General features: G+C 40.8%; 1 protein-coding gene across 2 annotated transcripts in view; it reads left to right on the top strand.

Moving 5' to 3' along the window:
* The window catches only part of LOC136424166 (gamma-2-syntrophin-like), a 101,618-nt gene that overhangs the window by 66,013 nt on the left and 16,476 nt on the right, over window positions 1-19,129 (top strand). For both annotated transcript variants that reach the window (XM_066412670.1, XM_066412669.1), the window contains exons 10-11: window positions 6,031-6,158; window positions 9,616-9,745. In XM_066412670.1, coding sequence (XP_066268767.1) covers window positions 6,031-6,158; window positions 9,616-9,745 — 258 coding nt within the window. The remainder of the gene's footprint in view (window positions 1-6,030; window positions 6,159-9,615; window positions 9,746-19,129) is intronic.

Genomic DNA, 19,129 nt, shown 5'->3' with positions numbered 1-19,129 from the left:
AACTGGGATTTCTAAACTCTATGAGAGTTTCACTCTACCATAGTTTAAGAGTCATTTACAAACTAGAATGTAAAGATACGCATTAGGTAACAGTTACTCAAGCAACTGGACATTTTTTTAAACATTGAGACATTTTAGGTAACATCTACTACCTTTTGTCAGGGGCTGTCACTGACGAAAAGTAGTGGATGGTACCTGAAACATCTATAAAATCTATCCAGTCGCTTGAGAAACCATTACCTTGGGGTATCTTATTAGTATATACCTGGATGTCTAACCTTCATTGATATAGCATATAAAGAGCAATTGGACTGTCATGGCTATTCCTTAGAGGATAGCTGAGACTCAGCGCTTCGAATCCTTCAGTCTATTTTAGGCTACAACAAGAAGATCCTCCCTTTATACCCTCTAGTCTAGATTATCTTACCAAGGCCATGTCAATATACATTGTAGAAACAAGTCTCTCTCAATCCTTTGAGTCTGTAGTTTTTTTACCTCCGTGAAAAAGGAGGTATTGTTTTTGGTCTGTTTGTTTGTCTTGGTGTGGGACCGTAGTTATTTGAGTAGTGTAGAGTTGCAGGATGTGAGGGGGAAGATGGTGTAATGGGAGACTGGCAGGATGGGAAGGTTGGCTTGGTCTGGGTCAAAATTGGGTCCCGCAGACTGGCGAGAAAACAAATCTATTCTATTGAGAAATTCACAATACTGTAATTCTTGTTTCTTTCAATGTAACTTTATGTTCACTGTTTTCACGGTCACCTCTGCATGAACCGTGAACTTATCATCACCGTGAAAAAAAACTGTTGTTATTATTTATGATTCCTTCACACATCCATTCTGGAAATCACTTGCAATTGCCACCATGAAGTTAAAAGTTCAGTGAACATGTCCATTTTCCTTACACCTTGAAATTTTGCTACCATGAACAAGATAAAAGTGAATTACAGTAATGCTGTTTAATATTAGATATCTTTAATATAATCAGGTCTCTTATTGTTCAAAATAACTTCACATGTGAAATGTATAAGTCCATGAAAATGAGGAGAACATCTCAATGTCTAACAAATGTAGGAAATCTCAAGTGTGAAATGAGTTGTCTTCAAGCCAGTTACTAGAGATAAGCCTTAGGTCCAAGTTCCATGTTCAATTATATCCTGGAAAATAGGTTCAATTTTCTACCTTGTTTCATCTTGTACCTGTTTTCTACTTGGCCTCGCCAGAAAATGAGGCAATGTATCTCAAAGGCCTTGAGGCACAGAGATTGATATTCAGAGACATTTGGTAAAAGGGGCGAACACACAGATATACACACTGTATGTAGTGGTACTGGGCAAAGTCGACATTAAAGTTGTGTCTATTAGTACAGTCAAACCTGTACTATTGACCACCTCTACATAAAGACCACCTGGCAAATGTGACCACTTTTTGGTGGTCCCTTATAGATAATTTTTCTGTTGGCACAAGCATTAAGAAGCACTGTTGACGTATTGACACAAGCATTAAGACCACCTGTCCACATAGACCAGATTTTATCAGTTCCCCGAGTGATCTTATTTGGCAGGTTGGGCTGTACATGTATTAATCCTGTGAGAGTGTAGATTGTTCTCATTTTTCCCATTGACAAAAGCATTAAAAATCCTGTCTACAAAATGTATACTAAAGTCTATCACTAGACTATAGTGACCACCTGTCCACATAGACTAAATTTTCTCCTACCCCTGTAGTGGTCTTCATAGGCTGTAGTTGTGACTGTTCTAGTACCTAAATATACAGCAATACTACAATCTCACATAGCCCTTACACATATTCTTGACCAACTTTCTACAGAATGATGGTGTTCAAATCCCACCCAGTATGAGTGTTACTGTAAAAAAATGATACACATAAGTGACATAACACATACATGTAGGTCTTGTCACCAGTTATCCCATTAAGCTTTAACCCTGCTTGGCCTTGTGCAAAATGTAAACGTACATGAAGTCTTGTCATAATTTAAATCCCGTTAAGCTTAAACCCTGTCTGGCCTAAGAGGTGGAAGGGCAAACGTTAGTATGGTTTTCCAATATTTGCTTGAGTGCAATACTGTCAGCAGATTATGGCTTTGTCACATACTGTCTAATGGTTTACCGGTACTGCAGAAGATATTGATCTCAATGTCGCGACTCGCGGAATTGGTTTATTACTTTTGCCAGAAGGGCTCGGCAGGACGGTTGTATTTTCATTACCTCCATGAAAACGGAGGTATTGTTTTTGGTCTGTTTGTTTGTTTGTCTTGGTGTGTGTTCAAGTTTGTTCCCACTGACACTTACTGGGAACGGTTTATAACATTTGCCAGCAGGGCTCGGCAGGGAGGTTGTATTTTCATTACCTCCGTGAGAATGGAGGTATTGTTATTGGTTTGTTTGTTTGCTTTGTTGTGTGCTCAAGTTTGTTCCCACTCACTTACACTTACTGGGAATGGTTTATTACTTTTGCCAGCAGGGCTCGGCAGGGAGGTTGTATTTTCATTACCTCCGTGAGAATGGAGGTATTGTTATTGGTTTCTTTGTTTGCTTTGTTGTGTGCTCAAGTTTGTTCCCACTCACTTACACTTACTGGGAATGGTTTATTACTTTTGCCAGAAGGGCTCGGCAGGGAGGTTGTATTTTTATAACCTTTGTTGCTAGATTGGAAAATCACCATGAAAACAGAATCTCAGAGGAAAGTTTGTACTTTGGTGCACACAATTTCAGGAAGTGAACAACAGGATCAGGTGCAAGTTTTCACCCCAGCCTTCTGTTTTCATGATTTGTTTTTGTTGCTAAAAATGTAAAAAAAAAAGGCGTTAACCAAGAAATTAAATTGGTGTGGCCTAACAGAATTTAAAAAAAAAATGCTAGATTGGAAAATCAACAGGAAAACAGAATCTCAGAGGAAAGTTTGTACTTTGGTGCACACAGTTTCAGGGAGTGAACAGGGTCAGGTGCAAGTTTTCACCCCAGCCTTCTGTTTTAATAATGTCTTTGTGCAAAAATTTAATTAAAAAAAGATCTGTTAACCAAGAAATTAAATTGGTGTGGCCTAAGCAACATCTTTGAGTGTCAACTGAATGAATCATATAATCATATGTATGTACCCTGATAAGGAACAGAATTTCTGATATGTATATCCAGACATTCCTTCATAATTTAAGTGCCGATACAGGTAAACTGAGATTTTATAAAACTTGTAAATCTGTATACACTAGAGAGAGGTACCTAGAACTTGCTGATTTTGAGTCGCGCTCGGCCATCAGCAAATTAAGAATTAGTGCTCACTCCCTAGAAGTAGAGAGAGGACGATATAAGAGTTTACCAGTGTGCCAAAGAATTTGTAAATACTGTACGTCCAAGGCGGTGGAAGACGAAACACATTTTATTTCCAAGTGTCTATTTAACAGTGACGAAAGAACCGAATTATTTAAACAAGTTACCACGAAGTGCCCCTACTTTTACACACTCACGGATGAACAAAAAGCTACCTTTCTCTTGAAATCACAGAACCCACAAATCCTAGAAAAAGTGGGACTTTTGGTCTTCCACTGCTTCCGAAAAAGAAGTCAAACCCAGCTAGTTTAGATATAGCCAACAATTGTATTTAGTACCAGTAGCCTATTGTTAAAACAAAGTCAGACACAGTTTACTGACGCATGTATGTTTTTACCATGTATTTGCAATTAGCCCACGGGCATGAACTTGCAATAAACTTCTATTATAAAGTTAGTTGTATTTCATCACCAGAAAAAATTTATTAATTTCCTAAGTAATAGAGTGAACTTGAACTCCTTCAGATTATCATTCTGAGTTAAACATTGATTTCCTAAATCTACATTTTGATTATAAGAATTCTGAAAGCTGTTATATAAATAGACTTAGTACCAACATGGGAAATCATTGACCAAGTCAAAAGCCTATTTGGCCGATTTCCAGTCATTGATTTTTTCGATTGATGATGTAATATTATTTTCTAATTCCATAAATACATTTGTAGCATTGTGTGGCGCAATCGGTAAGGTGTTTTGCCCAGAACCGAGAGGTCCCGGGTTCGAAACCCCGATATGCCCCGATGTTGTGCCCTTGGGAGAGGCACTTTACACGACTTGACTCACTCCACCCAGGTGTAAATGGGTACCTGACTTGGGTTGGGGAAGGTTGTATTTAGGTCAACTGCTGGCGCCGAATGGCAGCCACCCAGACCCTTACAACAGTTCCACAAAGTGCAAGTGTGGAACAAATATGTATCTGTTCTGTATTATATGATTGTAAACCCTGCAGCAATTCAGCACTGGCTGCCATTGCACGGGTAATTTCTGACCAATAAACCATTATTATCATTATTATTATCACTACTATTCCAATTTTTTTGGACAAATCTCAAGTGAATTTGGGAAATTAATTTTCACTGGTGACTCGAAAGTGTAATTCATTTCTTCAATTTGGATGATAAAACTTCCCAAGTTGATTGAATAGTCTTTTGGGATCCTGTGTTCGAAGAATCTGTATATAACTACAGTCTAAATTTTACAGTATGATATACTGTAGGAATGGAAATATTGTTTAGACTTTTTGACAAATCTGGAGCGAGTTTTGGAAATTACATTTCCTCAAGAACAATAAATCAAAAGTGTTATTCATCTCTTTGATTTAGAGTCTAAAACCTCTCAACTTGAATGAATGGCCTTGAGGATTTTGTGTTCAAATAAACTGGAGATTCTAAAGTATGATTTAGGAATGAAATACAGTTGAAGGATTTTTTTTGGACAAATCTAGAATAAGTTATTACTAGAACAGTAAATCAAAGGTGTTATTCATTTCTTCAATTTAGAGTGTAAAACTCCCAAACTTCAATAAATGGCCTTGGGGATTCTGTTTTCAAATAAACTGGAGATTCTAGTCGCATGATTTAAGAATGAAATATTATTGAAGAATTGTTTTTTTGGACAAATCTAGAATACGTTTTTGAAGATACAGTATGGCATCAATAGAACTGTAAATCAAAAGTGTTAATATTCATTTCTTCAATTTAGAGTCTGAAACTTCCCAACTTGAATGAATATCCTTGGGGATTCTGTGTTCAAATAAACTGGAGATTCTAAAGTATGATTTAGGAATGAAATACCATTGAAGAATTGTTTGCAATGAACTAAATGGTTTTCTCAACTTGGAATAATTTCCCAGAGGTTTCAAGCCTGAACTCACTATTAGAATCAATAAGCAATCTACTATACGCATTGTTTCCTCGCCAAATAACTGCCATGTTTTTGAATTCTTATCAGTTAAAGTCTAGAGGATGAAAAAATATTGACTAATTTTGTACACAGTCTCTCATCCTAGCATAGCCTAGTGCTGTAACAGTTTTTACATGATCATTGTACCAGGGAAATTCCCCTAGCTCTCTTCGACAAGTCAAAGGAACAGTGAGCCACGGCTTAACGCATAAATAAGAAATTCCCCTTGGCCAACGTGTTGGCGAGCTGCAAATGTGCATTTTCGGCCGATGTACGGCCGACGTCCTGTCGATCACACAGGCTTTGGGTGATTTTAGAAATAAAAGTTGATCCAAATATTGTCCTTTTACCAGGTTAGTCGATTCTGACTTCGTCCATGTCCAAGAGATGATACCATCTCATGGGGGATTTAAAGTTTTTAGTGTTCGACAGACGTCGCCCCAGATCTTCATTGGAAAATATGGTCAACGCTCGGGCGATTTTGAAATTCGGCGAGCTTCCGGCGATCTACAAAGTCAGCCGACACTCGCATGAATTGTGACGCCGGCTTAAGGACTGCAAACCTTCCCAGTAGCGTGCATGTTCGGTAAGCGACACGGTCGGGATTTGAACTCACGGCTTCTTGGTCCAGAAGCAGGGTCACTTCAAAAACACTGGACTACGCACGCTACGCTAAGATATAAGAATGAAGGGTTGAAAGCAGTATGGGTTAAGGGGTGAAGTGTGCCATATCTGATTGCCTTGTTCTGTGTTGCTTCCTTATGAGAGTTTTTTGCAATTTACAGACGCCTCCGAGGAGTCCGACAGTGCCGCTGACGGGAGGTCGTTACGAGAAACGCTGGACTAACATCCTGACCATCCCCCTAGCCATGGCAGCGCTGACCAAGTACCAGACTGGCACGGACAAGCTCAGGTCTGTAGCATGTTAGTTACATGTATACAGTGTTTTCGTAATTATACCCTGATGTTCAAACACCCCCTAACCCTTAGACCCTAACCCTAACATAGAGGTATCAGACCATAGGGGTGTCAGAACATACGTCTGTCCTTGGTGCTGACCGCCATGACGGTGTCCCTATTTGCATTTCAGTAGATCATAGCTGTGTCCCTAGCATAGGGATATCAGACTTTAGGGGTTTCAGACCATAGGATGTCAGAACATAGGGCTGTCCTTGGTGCTGACCGCCATGACGGTGTCCCTATTTGCATTTCAGTAGATCATAGCTGTATCCCTAGCATAGGTGTATCAGACTGTAGGGGTTTCAGAACATGGGGGTGTCAGAACATAGGTCTGTCCTTGCTGCTGACCGCCATGACGGTGTCCCTATTTGCATCTCAATAGATCATAGCTGTATCCCTAACATAGGATATCAGACTTTAGGGGTTTCAGAACATAGGAGTGTCAGAACATAGGTCTGTCCTTGGTGCTGACCGCCATGACGGTGTCCCTATTTGCATTTCAATAGATAGTAGTGATATCAGACTGTACGGGTTTCAGAACATAGGGGCATTAGAACATAGGGCTGTCCTTTGTGCTGACTGCCATGGCGGTGTCCCTATTTGCATTTCAATAGATAGTAGTGATATCAGACTGTAGGGGTTTCAGAACATAGGGGTGTCAGAACATAGAGCTGTCCTTGGTGCTGACTGCCATGGCGGTGTCCCTATTTGCATTTCAATAGATAGTAGTGATATCAGACTTTAGGGGTTTCAGAACATAGGAGTGTCAGAACATAGGGCTGTCCTTGGTGCTGACTGCCATGGCGGTGTCCCTATTTGCATTTCAATAGATAGTAGTGATATCAGACTGTACGGGTTTCAGAACATAGGGGCATTAGAACATAGGGCTGTCCTTTGTGCTGACTGCCATGGCGGTGTCCCTATTTGCATTTCAATAGATAGTAGTGATATCAGACTGTAGGGGTTTCAGAACATAGGGGTGTCAGAACATAGGTCTGTCCTTGGTGCTGACCGCCATGACGGTGTCCCTATTTGCATTTCAATAGATCATAGTTGTATCCCTAGCATAGGGATATCAGACTGTAGGGGTTTCAGAACATAGGGGCATTAGAACATAGGGCTGTCCTTGGTGCTGACTGCCATGGCGGTGTCCCTATTTGCATTTCAATAGATAGTAGTGATATCAGACTGTAGGGGTTTCAGAACATAGGGGCATTAGAACATAGGGCTGTCCTTGGTGCTGACTGCCATGGCGGTGTCCCTATTTGCATTTCAATAGATAGTAGTGATATCAGACTGTACGGGTTTCAGAACATAGGGGCATTAGAACATAGGGCTGTCCTTGGTGCTGACTGCCATGGCGGTGTCCCTATTTGCATTTCAATAGATAGTAGTGATATCAGACTGTAGGGGTTTCAGAACATAGGGGCATTAGAACATAGGGCTGTCCTTTGTGCTGACTGCCATGACGGTGTCCCTATTTGCATTTCAATAGATAGTAGTGATATCAGACTGTAGGGGTTTCAGAACATAGGGGTGTCAGAACATAGTGCTGTCCTTTGTGCTGACTGCCATGACGGTGTCCCTATTTGCATTTCAATAGATAGTAGTGATATCAGACTGTAGGGGTTTCAGAACATAGGGGCATTAGAACATAGGGCTGTCCTTGGTGCTGACTGCCATGGCGGTGTCCCTATTTGCATTTCAATAGATAGTAGTGATATCAGACTGTAGGGGTTTCAGAACATAGGGGCATTAGAACATAGGGCTGTCCTTGGTGCTGACTGCCATGACGGTGCCCCTATTTGCATTTCAATAGATCATAGTTGTATCCCTAGCATAGGGATATCAGACTGTAGGGGTTTCAGAACATAGGGGCATTAGAACATAGGGCTGTCCTTGGTGCTGACTGCCATGACGGTGTCCCTATTTGCATTTCAATAGATCATAGTTGTATCCCTAGCATAGGGGTATCAGACTGTAGGGGTTTCAGAACATAGGGGCATTAGAACATAGGGCTGTCCTTGGTGCTGACTGCCATGACGGTGCCCCTATTTGCCATTCAATAGATCATAGTTGTATCCCTAGCATAGGGGTATCAGACTGTAGGGGTTTCAGAACATAGGGGCATTAGAACATAGGGCTGTCCTTGGTGCTGACCACCATGACGGTGTCCCTATTTGCATTTCAATAGATCATAGCTGTATCCCTATGCGTGCCATGTATAACAGACTAAAAGTCTGACTTAATGATGGCAGGATGCAAAAGACTGATAAACTTGATGCAAATAGTAGCAGACAACCTAAAGTCAACCATACACACCCACGCCACATCTTCAGAAAAGACGCTGTAGCCGCATAGTTCCCATTTAGAATTTTATTCAAACTCACATCCAGACTACACGTAGTTTCGCCTTGTGTGCGGCTTCCTCATGAATGGTTAGGGTTTGAATCTGATAAACTTGACTTTGAGACACTGATCCCACTTGACTTTGAGTAGAAATAACAGCTTTTTTATCAACTGTCAGCAGATAACGAACTTTTGCAGCCAATGCCAAGGGTGTCAAAGTTGCAGTCAGTCTAAAAATTCAGCAAATTGTATGTCAAAAATTCATACATGTCAAAGCCATTAAAAGAACCCTTGGGTATATATTGCTTAGCACACTTGCCAAAATTTTTGTATCTTTCTACAATATAGGAAGGACCCAAGGGCTCTTATTTATAGAAACTAAACCACAGGGAAATTTGTACAAAGAATTGGCTTCACGTTGCGGAAATGAATTTGTGCACAAATTGAAGGATGTTGAACTTGGTAGATTCAAAGCCAAGGTCATTCTTTGCATGCAGTGGTGTTTTACATGTGCTGGTATTTTGAATGGAATGGAATTTCAACCCTTCAGAAGAGTTTGTCTGTGTTTATCGTCATATTGGTGTTCTTTGTTTAAAAAAGAAAACAGATCTCCTAACTATTTTTTAGTTGATGAATAATGCAACTGTCTATAAATGTACATGTAATACACTAATTTGAATATTTTTGTTCTTGAATCTAAAAAGAAAATGCATCCTAACTGAAAACCGAATGAATTTCAAAACAAACTTAAAGCCTGGTGACCAGCTTTACATCTTGGTACACTTTATATTTTATATACAGTCATATTCAAGTTTTCCTTCCTGCACTCTGCTTTTATGATGTTTTCTTGCTATCTTTTCTGAGTTTGATTTTCTGACAACCAAGGAGATGGACTGGCATAGCCTAGATAATCGGGGATAAAACACACTGTTTTTATCAGAATTTTCTCAATTTGAAAGTAAAATCCACTTTAAGCAACTACTACATGTACTTTCTAATGACTTCCTTCGCCACCACAACTTGTTGAAACTGATCTGGAGTTTGCGTTTCGTACGTTTCAGACCGAACTCGTTTGAAGTGTGGGGAGGAGATGGCGTGACGTCGGCCGTGCTTCACTGCAACGATGTCACGGAGGTCACGGACTGGTGCCGGGTCATAACCACCGCCATCGCAGCTGCTAACGCAAATTTCGTAAGTAAATAATTAAGTCATTATACAGTAAATATATTATTTAAGTGACTAAAAAAGTTTTGCAGAGTACAATGTAGATTCAGCTAAATGAAAGAAAAGACAAGTAGTAAAAGTTCTGCATCCTCTCATACAGTCATTTAACCACTAGTACTGCCATCGCAGCAGCTAACGCAAATTTTGTAAGTAAATTATGGCCTTACAGTAAATTTAAGTAAATGATAAGTATATACATTCAGCTAAATGAAAGAAAGACAAGTAGTAGGAATTCTGCATCCTCTCATACAGCCATAACCACCGCGGTCGCAGCTGCTAAGTTAAAAGCATATTTAGTATTATAATAAGTAAATTATGGCCTTAGGCCACACCAATATTATTTCTTGGTTAACAGAATTTTTTAAAAAATGCTACATTGGAAAATCAACATGAAAACAGGATCTCACAGGAAAGTTTTTAATTTGGTGCACACAGTTTCAGGGAGTGAACAGGGTCAGGTGCAAGTTTTCACACCAGCCTTCTGTTTTAATGATGTCCTCATGCTAAGATCTTACCAAAAAAATCTGTTAACCAAGAAATTAAATTGGTGTGGCCTTACAGTTAATTTATTAATAAGTTAAATGAAAAGTAGATTCAGCTAAATGAAAGAAAGATATTAAGTAGTAGAAATTCTGCATCCTCGTATACAGCCATAACCACCGCCGTCGCACCTGCTAACGCAAATTTCGTAAGTACCGTCCTGGGATCAACATAACGTTTCCATAACCATAAATTTTCTCACGCAGTAACATCTGAGAGCCCGTTTTGATAGTATAGAGTGATTATAGTCTTAGAGCAGCTGGGTAATACTTACTTTACTTACTGCCAGAAGGCTTAGGAGTCTATCAAAAATGCTGAATCCATTTCCTGAGCCATTAAGGAGAATGTAGAACATGCATAAAGATGTCAATGGACTGTCTTAATGGTGTCAAACCATTACGTCTATTTTTTACTGTTGCTAACGTTTCAGCTGGACTTTAAACATCAATCTGCCTTTAGGCCATGTTGATTTGATTATATGGATGACATGTGCGCGCACTTCAATTTTAGCCCATTTCCAAAAATAAAAACAAGTTTTCTTCCATACTGTAAACCGTGCAAAGCAGCTACAAAATGAGCGAGTATATGCCGTAAGTTGCAAAAAGATATTTTGGAAAACGGATTTTGACTAAATGTCAAAGAATGCCTAAGTCAAAGAAGAAGATGTGAATGAACAAAAATGAAGAATCCATTAATTGTTATTTACCATTCTTTGTGTGATTAGTCATTAATGAAAATAATGAAACCTATATTGTATCACAGGTTAAGAATTCTGAATTTTAAGCGATAAAACTTGGGTTCATTTATTTTACGTTGTTCACCCAAATTTTTTTCTGTGTACCAAAATGTTTAGGTTACATGTACAGTGGGGTCTTCGGGTTATGCATCAAACCCCGCGTGTATCCCCGCGGGTTTCTGCGTGTATCCCCGCGGGTTTCTGCGTGTATCCCCGCGGGTTTCTGCGTGTATCCCCGCGGGTTTTGCGTGTATCCCCGCGGGGTTTTGCGTGTACCCCCGCGGGTTTTTGCGTGTATACCCGCGGGGTTTTGCGTGTATCCCCGCGGGCCGTCGGTCTGTCCCGCAGCCCGATCTGCAGTGTGAGACCTTCAGTCTAGAACGCACCAGCGCCGCTTTGTACCACGTTGTTTCGGGTAGATTTTGCAACAATTTTCACGAGCGGACTCTAGAGCAGATTGACAGCCGACTCTGCAGCACATACGGTAAAAATAACAGAACAAATAAACACTAGTGGCGTTATTCCACCAAGATGTATTTTTTTATATATCATAAAAAGGTATTAACACCGCAAATCATGACGTGTCCGATGATGCGACGCGGACGCCTCGCTGCCGCGGCTAGCGTCAGGGCCACCCAAAGAAGATGCCATCCGTGGTAGCGGTATTATGTACTTGTACTCATAATGAATAGTGTACGTTTAATCATTGTAGACGCTACTGTAAATAGAATAATTTGTGTTTGTCTGGTAATCTTCCGGCAAAGATAAACTATCTTAGCATAACAATAACAAATTCGAGCTCCGAACAAAATGCTATCGGAATGATCGTCAGGGAATGACCCGTACGGCTCCTGTAGTCGTGCAAAGTCCTGGAGGTCCCACTACCAGGTACACAAGGCACACGAGAGGCATGTCTATTTGACAAGCGTCGACCTGCAGTTATCTTCCTTCGGGCTGTGTTCGAGCTTGAAGCTCCGCACCGCTATCGTGGGAACCCGCTTCCGCATTGAAAACTGGAACGTGACCTGTTTATGCAAATTTGGAGGTTCCTAAAGTTTGACGCACGACGCGCAAACACCATGGCATGGGGCATGTTCCTTTGTCATGTTGGCGTCATGTTGTCGAATTAAGGATTTCTAGTGCAAACATGAGATCTGCATCATTGCGGTCGGAAATAGATAGATATGATGGTCTTTTTACGCGTGTACTGAGTATGTAACTTGTTCAGATACCAGTGGAATAATTTGTAGCAAAAATTGAACCTCCCGAATTTGTAACTTGAACTGGTCTTGTCCAGACCCCAGGTGGATTCGTGCACGGCTCAGTTTGATTGACACATGGGCGGCGAGGCGCGGTTTCTTTGACGGCATGTTTTCAAAGAAGCGGACCGCGCTGATTGTAATAGCATTCTGAACGTTTTTTTTTTTTCTTCTCCGCCCTGTGTTGACATGTACTTATTTTTTCATTGTTTGTTCTATTATATTCTATAAACAGTTTCGGAGAAATCGAAATTTATCTTGGTGTGGGTGTGGGTGTAAATGATCCACGCGATCTGAGTACTAGTATATGTGGTAATATTGTCGTATGAATCCCGTACTATATTGAAATGCTTTAATTTTTAGTTATTGTTTTCTTTTTCAGATAAAATTTCCCCGGAAGTTTGGAGGCACGCTTTTAACTGTGTGATACTATTCGCCGAATTGGACCATCGCCGAACTATTTTACCAGTTATTTTGTGTGGAATTGTCTTTTTTTCATGGTTTTTGACTTTGACTGTTTATTATAAACGGAACTATTTCAACATCCAACTAACAGCTATTCACTAACACGTTCATGTTCTTTGAATTATTACTAACATACGTTAAGTAACCTACCGTCTGTCGTAATTATCAAACCAAACTAATCACGATTAAAAGCTAATGTTACTTCTGTAGTAACTTACCAAAAATGATCAATTAGTTACAACTGAAATGTTGAACCAAGGATGTTATAAACTTGGTCGAGCTAGTACCCGAAGGATCCAAAGATTTTGGAGCATACCTCTAGCAGCGCCTTGGCTGTTGTCTCACCAGTCGCAAAAATGTCCCACTCCCGGAACAGTAGCTGCCCAATGATGATCGATGATCCTGGTATAAACTTACCTTCCGTCACCCCTGTATATGCTGTGACGTAGTGTGTACAATGTACATGACATTGTGTTGTTGACAAACAAACCAAGCACAAGTGAAGAGGAAACATCCTTCAACAACCCATAACAGTTGTCAAACATGTTAGAAAGTTTACATAGTAGAAGTTTAATGTTAGTTACGTTAAGTACAAGCGCCAACACAGTTTGAACAGATATGCAACGGAACTTTGAAAGGAAAACAACATTTGTGTTTTGTGTCTGTTTCATACCATCATTTTGAAATCAAGAAATGATGATAAATATTTCAGCAATCATTGCTTTCTATCTGTACTTGATGTGATCAAGACGTCTAAAATCGTCGAAACGCCGAATGTATTCCCTGTGGAATGGTTGAGTCGATCCGATGACCATGAACGGCCCCCAAGAGCTCCGACGGAAACAGGTAGGTCTTGTTGATCGCCCAGATGCACTCTCGACGGCCCAAGAGCTCCGACGGAAACAGGTAGGTCTTGTTGGTCGCCCAGCTGCACCCTCGACGGCCCAAGAGCTCCGACGGAAACAGGTAGGTCTTGTTGGTCGCCCAGCTGCATCCTCGACGACCAGCAGTGTAATTCCACGGAAGCCGGCAGATGGAAACCTGAATCATAGCTTAGAAAAGTAGCTACTGATGTCTATTCATTCACTATATTGTTGTATTCGTATTAACTTAATTAATCATAAGGCCTGATAGCGTATAGCCTTCATCAACGTAAATAACTTATCCATAAATATATACTCCAGTAGCTCCCGCCATTTGTATTCATTTCGCAGTCAAAAATCCTTGATCAGAACTTTTCTAACTTACTTATACTATCACATAGCCCACGATAGAGACATTTTGCACGTATGTATTGACTTTGATTATAGACATCCGTCCGACCCGATAAAAGAGGACCGACATGTGTACTGTCAATCACAACCATAGCAACAGCCAGGCTGGGGGACTGACTCTACTGTCGCAGTGGATGAGAGTCGTTGTTTACTTTTCTAAATCAACTAGGCATAGGGTACAATAACATTCCTGTTTTATCGATACTCTTTATTATTACTTATCTTTATTACTTATCGATATGTTACACACACTCTTCGCTATTGATCATGAGTCAGCACGTGTGTACGAAGACCCGCCGGCGCCCTGTGTCAAATTACTGAAGTTTCAGCCGGCGGACACAGGCAAGCGCAAGCCTAAAACCTTGAGATTCGAAAATCCAACTTTGGTCGATCAACTAGTATTCTATTTCTGTCAAAACTGTTTTTAAATAGAACCGATACAAAATTACAATGCTCGTATCGATGCTTGTGAAAATTCGAAAATATCAGGCTGGGATCTACAGGGGCGTGTTTGACTCTGTCTCGTCGGCGTGCGAGTTTTTACAGGTGATTAAAGGGAGTTGTTCAGTACTGCATAAAATGACCGTCTTGGGCGGCAAGTGCAAGACAGAAATCGATCTCGGTAAAATCTGATATTTTTCTGCTATAAAGTATAATATGATCTCTTACCAGCCTACGTTGATCCGTATAAGGGGGGAAAGTTTACATTGGAATCTCCTAATTGGCATGACGATTTTGCGGCGTCAAAATCAAGAACGGATCAATATCCTTGACCATGATGCCATTTTCGCTCAGACAAAACCTTTAGTAAATGCCAATCTAACAAGTCTGGTCGTCGTAGAGCAATGAAAGTCCCACCCAGTCTGTGACCGGGATCAGGAGCCCGAAACGCAGTGATAAAACTATTAAAAGTGTCCGAGGTCGGCAACGAAATCTACGCTGAAAAAAATCAATTAGTCTTCAACATGTATGACTCAAAACCTGATTATTGCCAATCTCTTATTTGTCTTTCTTTTTTAGAACCGCGAACGTAAACACCATCGTCCCGCCGCACTATGTCAACGCAAGCTGCGTAACCAACTTTTTTTGGGGTCAACAACCTCATGCGCACCGCTTGGAAAAAAAAGGAAACTGGCTTCTTCCGATCAATCACTCACTGTATCCATAAAATGTCCTTGCCGTATCCAACGTTACTGTTGTGAAATGGACGCTCTAATCAGTTATTACGGTACGGACACGCAAGCTCATTATAAACCGGTACCGAAATCTCCGTAATGAAGTGTCCACCGGCCCCAAAAAATTGTCGCCGTGAAATGTGACCGATGTACACAAAATACAAATGGCCGTGAGGGATTCCATCGGCGCTCAACAGATCGTCCGTGAGTTCGGAAGCGCCGCTGGCCTGAAGGTCTCACACAACGTTTTCCGCCTTGCGGGTTCCGTGACACAATTTTTGCCCCGCGGGGATACACGCAAAAACCCGCGGGGATACACGCAAAACCCCGCGGGGGTACACGCAAAACCCCGCGGGGGTACACGCAAAACCCCGCGGGGGTACACGCAAAAACCCGCGGGGATACACGCAAAAACCCGCGGGGGTACACGCAAAAACCCGCGGGGATACACGCAAAAACCCGCGGGGCATTGATGCATAACCCGAAAGCCCCACTGTATACATGCACCAGCATACCTTTTCCCTTTGAATTTCAATCCCTGTGCACTTGATATGTAGGGCACACATGTATGCATGTCCACATATAACAGCATCAAAAGTGTGGAATATCAACACAGGGGATGAAGTAGTGTAATAGAGCCCCAGAATTGTTCGCTTGGCCTAGAAGAGGAGCTATTACGACACCATTTTACGCACCACGAGACACTTTGATGCCATTACGAGGCTTATGGGAACACTTGCGGTTGACGTCAAGGGCTTTTCACTGAGTTATCATTTCTGTAGTGTTGATTTGTACGGGCCTGGGGTGTACAAATGTCTTTGGAGCACTTCATCATGTACAATGTAGCAGTAGCAACAGTGCAGAGCGTCTACAAATATGCTCTTTACCGTAAGACGTAGGCAGCCTATTTTTATTTCCCGTATTTTATAAGGAAAGAGTCTTATTCATGTAACTCTAAGTAGGGCAAGGAGGGGGATCAAATTTTGCGAAATTGTGTTCCTGGATTTTAGGGTAGGTTTTTTTTTTTAAATTCAGCATTAAAGGTTGTCGGGACGCCCCATACAGACCCTCAGTACTGTCAAACCTCACTGTGCAAGTGATCACCACATACATGTACATGTAAATAAAGGCCACCTTTGATAAATACATTATATTTCCCATTGACACAAGCATTAAGAATCCTGTCTACAATATTTATTAGACCAGATTTTATCGGTCCCTTGAATGGTCTTCTTGGACAGTTTTGACAGTGATTATTATTAGTATGGCATATGCAAGGGCAACAGATTTTGGCCCTTGGATAAAACCATCAGGTCCAACAAAAGTTATGGTTACACATACATGTACATGTTGTTGTTGTGATGTTCTTAGGGTTTCAGAGTCTACAATGTATGTAACAAATGATTTTTGAGTACGAGAACAAAAAGTTTCGCAAAGTAGGTTCTGAATCAGCTAAATGAAAGAACAGGCAAGCTCTAGGTATTCTACATTCGTTTCATACAGCCTTTGATATTATTAAACTCGATCTAAAATCCAACATCGAGTTCTGTGAAAACATCTTTAAACCACCCTCTTGCTGTGTTACTCGATCAAGCCAACTTATCCTTTAGACCTTCTTTTCTAAGATAAAAAACTCAACAGCCAATTTGTTTGCTAGCGAATACTTTTGAACTTTTCCTTCATTGTTTCGGGCACAGTTCACAAATAACGTTGGAGAGAGATAGCGAACCAAGCAATTTGGCAGCCTCACACAAGCGGCGTAAATCGTTCCCTTGCGTGACGTCACAAGCGCGCTGTCTCCCTCTCAAATACACACTTGTAACTCACTAATGGAACATTGCAAGGGACACGTTGCTGTAAGCCCCAGCATTACTCAAGACTGACCTCAATAGAAAGTCTGCATTTGTCTTGAGAATGGGCCAAGAATTCCGTGCCTTTGAAGTAGAATTGAAAGCAAACTTAAAGCCTGGTTGATCTTTCACTGCGTTGATGGAACCAAAGTTATTGAGTTAAGTTCATATTGTGATCTGAGTCCTTTGCTATTAGAAATTCTTGGAATTGCTTGCATTTTTCTAAGTATGTATATAGGAAATGCACTTTTCATTCTATATACTGTATACTATATGTTGATTTTATTCATATTTTTATGGGTGTCTGCGTAAATTGTACTTTCATATATGTACATGTATCTGGTTTAAAGGACCTTTTGGGCATATCCCCAAGATTTTTGCGAAGAATTTACAGATTAGAAATCTTTTCTGCTAGGACTTGATATTAAGTATAGATCTTTTGCTGTTAACGTTGCTGCTACTGTATATTTTGAAACTTTTGCAATTGTTTTTGCCGTTGCCTCTCCACTGTTAAGTCATGACCCTGCAAAATCCAGTGTATTACTACAGCATACAGAATTGTTTCAACCACAAACTTAAAACTTAGCGAAAAGTTTCTTTCTGTGAAATGAAAACACAGCAAAAGTAAATAAATGTTTTTACCGTACCAATCAAGAGCACCTTTGCAAGTGCTGAGAAACTCGATAGTTACAGTTGTCAACACCGCCCCCTGCTACAGTCTGTGCTCTTTCAATCAATAGAGTCAGCATGTATTGATGTCAAGTCAACCCAATTAACACACAGAGAGCCCTTTAATAGGATGTGGAAGCCACATTTACATGTATGTCAAGGCCCAAGGTATGTACCATTATGTACGGCCACACCGATTTGCTAGTTTAGTTCTTGGACTTACACAAAAATAAGGGATGTCCCTGTAGCTCAACTGGTAGCAGCCTCACAGTTGAGCTCCTGGTTCCAATTAGTTGGTAACTGGGAGACCACAGCTCAATCCTGGGAAGGGCATCTTGGTTGGGGCTGCACCTGTCTTTTGGAAGGGACGTAAAATGGGGGTCCCATGCATGATCAAGGAGGTTCCTCGAGCACATTAAAGGGGAAGGGCTAGCAACCCCTCCCTGTAAGAATATACCCTGGTAAACCCCTAAGTTTCCGCACCCATACATTTTGTATATTAGGGACACTGTAAAATTAATGCAGAAATGTTCGTGGTGGTTTTATATTAGCAGTTTTTGCGGTGAACTCTTTACCGCAAACTTAAAATCACCGCAAAAAGTGTTACCATTATGTGACTGTAGCGCTACTAATAGTACTATTGTTTCAAACATGAACTTAAAACCACTCCATTTTCTCTCCACAGCGAAATGAAATCCCCTCGAACATTTCTGCATTTACTGTAGTGTTAGGGTAAGGTCCTATTTTAGTGTTAGTGTAATAGACTACATGTAAGTGTTAGTGTTTGTTAGGGGGTGTCAGAAGTTAAGTTATCCATCCAAGAAACATGGAAATGAATTTGTGTAGCCTTCCCAACAGCCTGCTGGTATCAGCTCTTGTTCCCAGGGTTCCGTTGTACCAGAATTTGGTCAAGAACACAACAGAATGTAGGCTATCACGGAAAGGTCAAATGTCATGCTACTGGGGGATGGAAGCTCAGACCAGGAGTTTTGCATGTGGTTTGCAAGGTCACCTCTGCCCTTTAGATGATATGTTCTGTTGGAACAATTCTGTACAGGCTGATCAGTATGTATGGAAGGGAGGTGGCAGGGAGAATCGACTTGAAGGGTTGTGGTTACTGTAAAATGCAGAATTGTTCGCGATGGTTTTGTGCTATCTTAAACCACTGTGAAAAGTGTTAACTTTCCATTATTTGTCACTGTATCATAACTATTGTTTCAACAAACTTAAAACCGCCGCAAACACTGTATTTTCTCCCCACTGTGAAATTAAATCCCCACAAAGATTTCTGCATTTTGCAGTACAAAATGTAGTTGGAAAGGGGAAAAATTTCTAAATTTTATACATATAAAATGATTATAAGGTGGCAAGAAAATGCGAAAA

This window comes from Branchiostoma lanceolatum, chromosome 18 (assembly GCF_035083965.1).
Source record: "Branchiostoma lanceolatum isolate klBraLanc5 chromosome 18, klBraLanc5.hap2, whole genome shotgun sequence".
In the NCBI taxonomy this organism is placed as follows: domain Eukaryota; kingdom Metazoa; phylum Chordata; class Leptocardii; order Amphioxiformes; family Branchiostomatidae; genus Branchiostoma; species Branchiostoma lanceolatum.
This window is presented reverse-complemented; position numbering and strand designations above follow the sequence as displayed.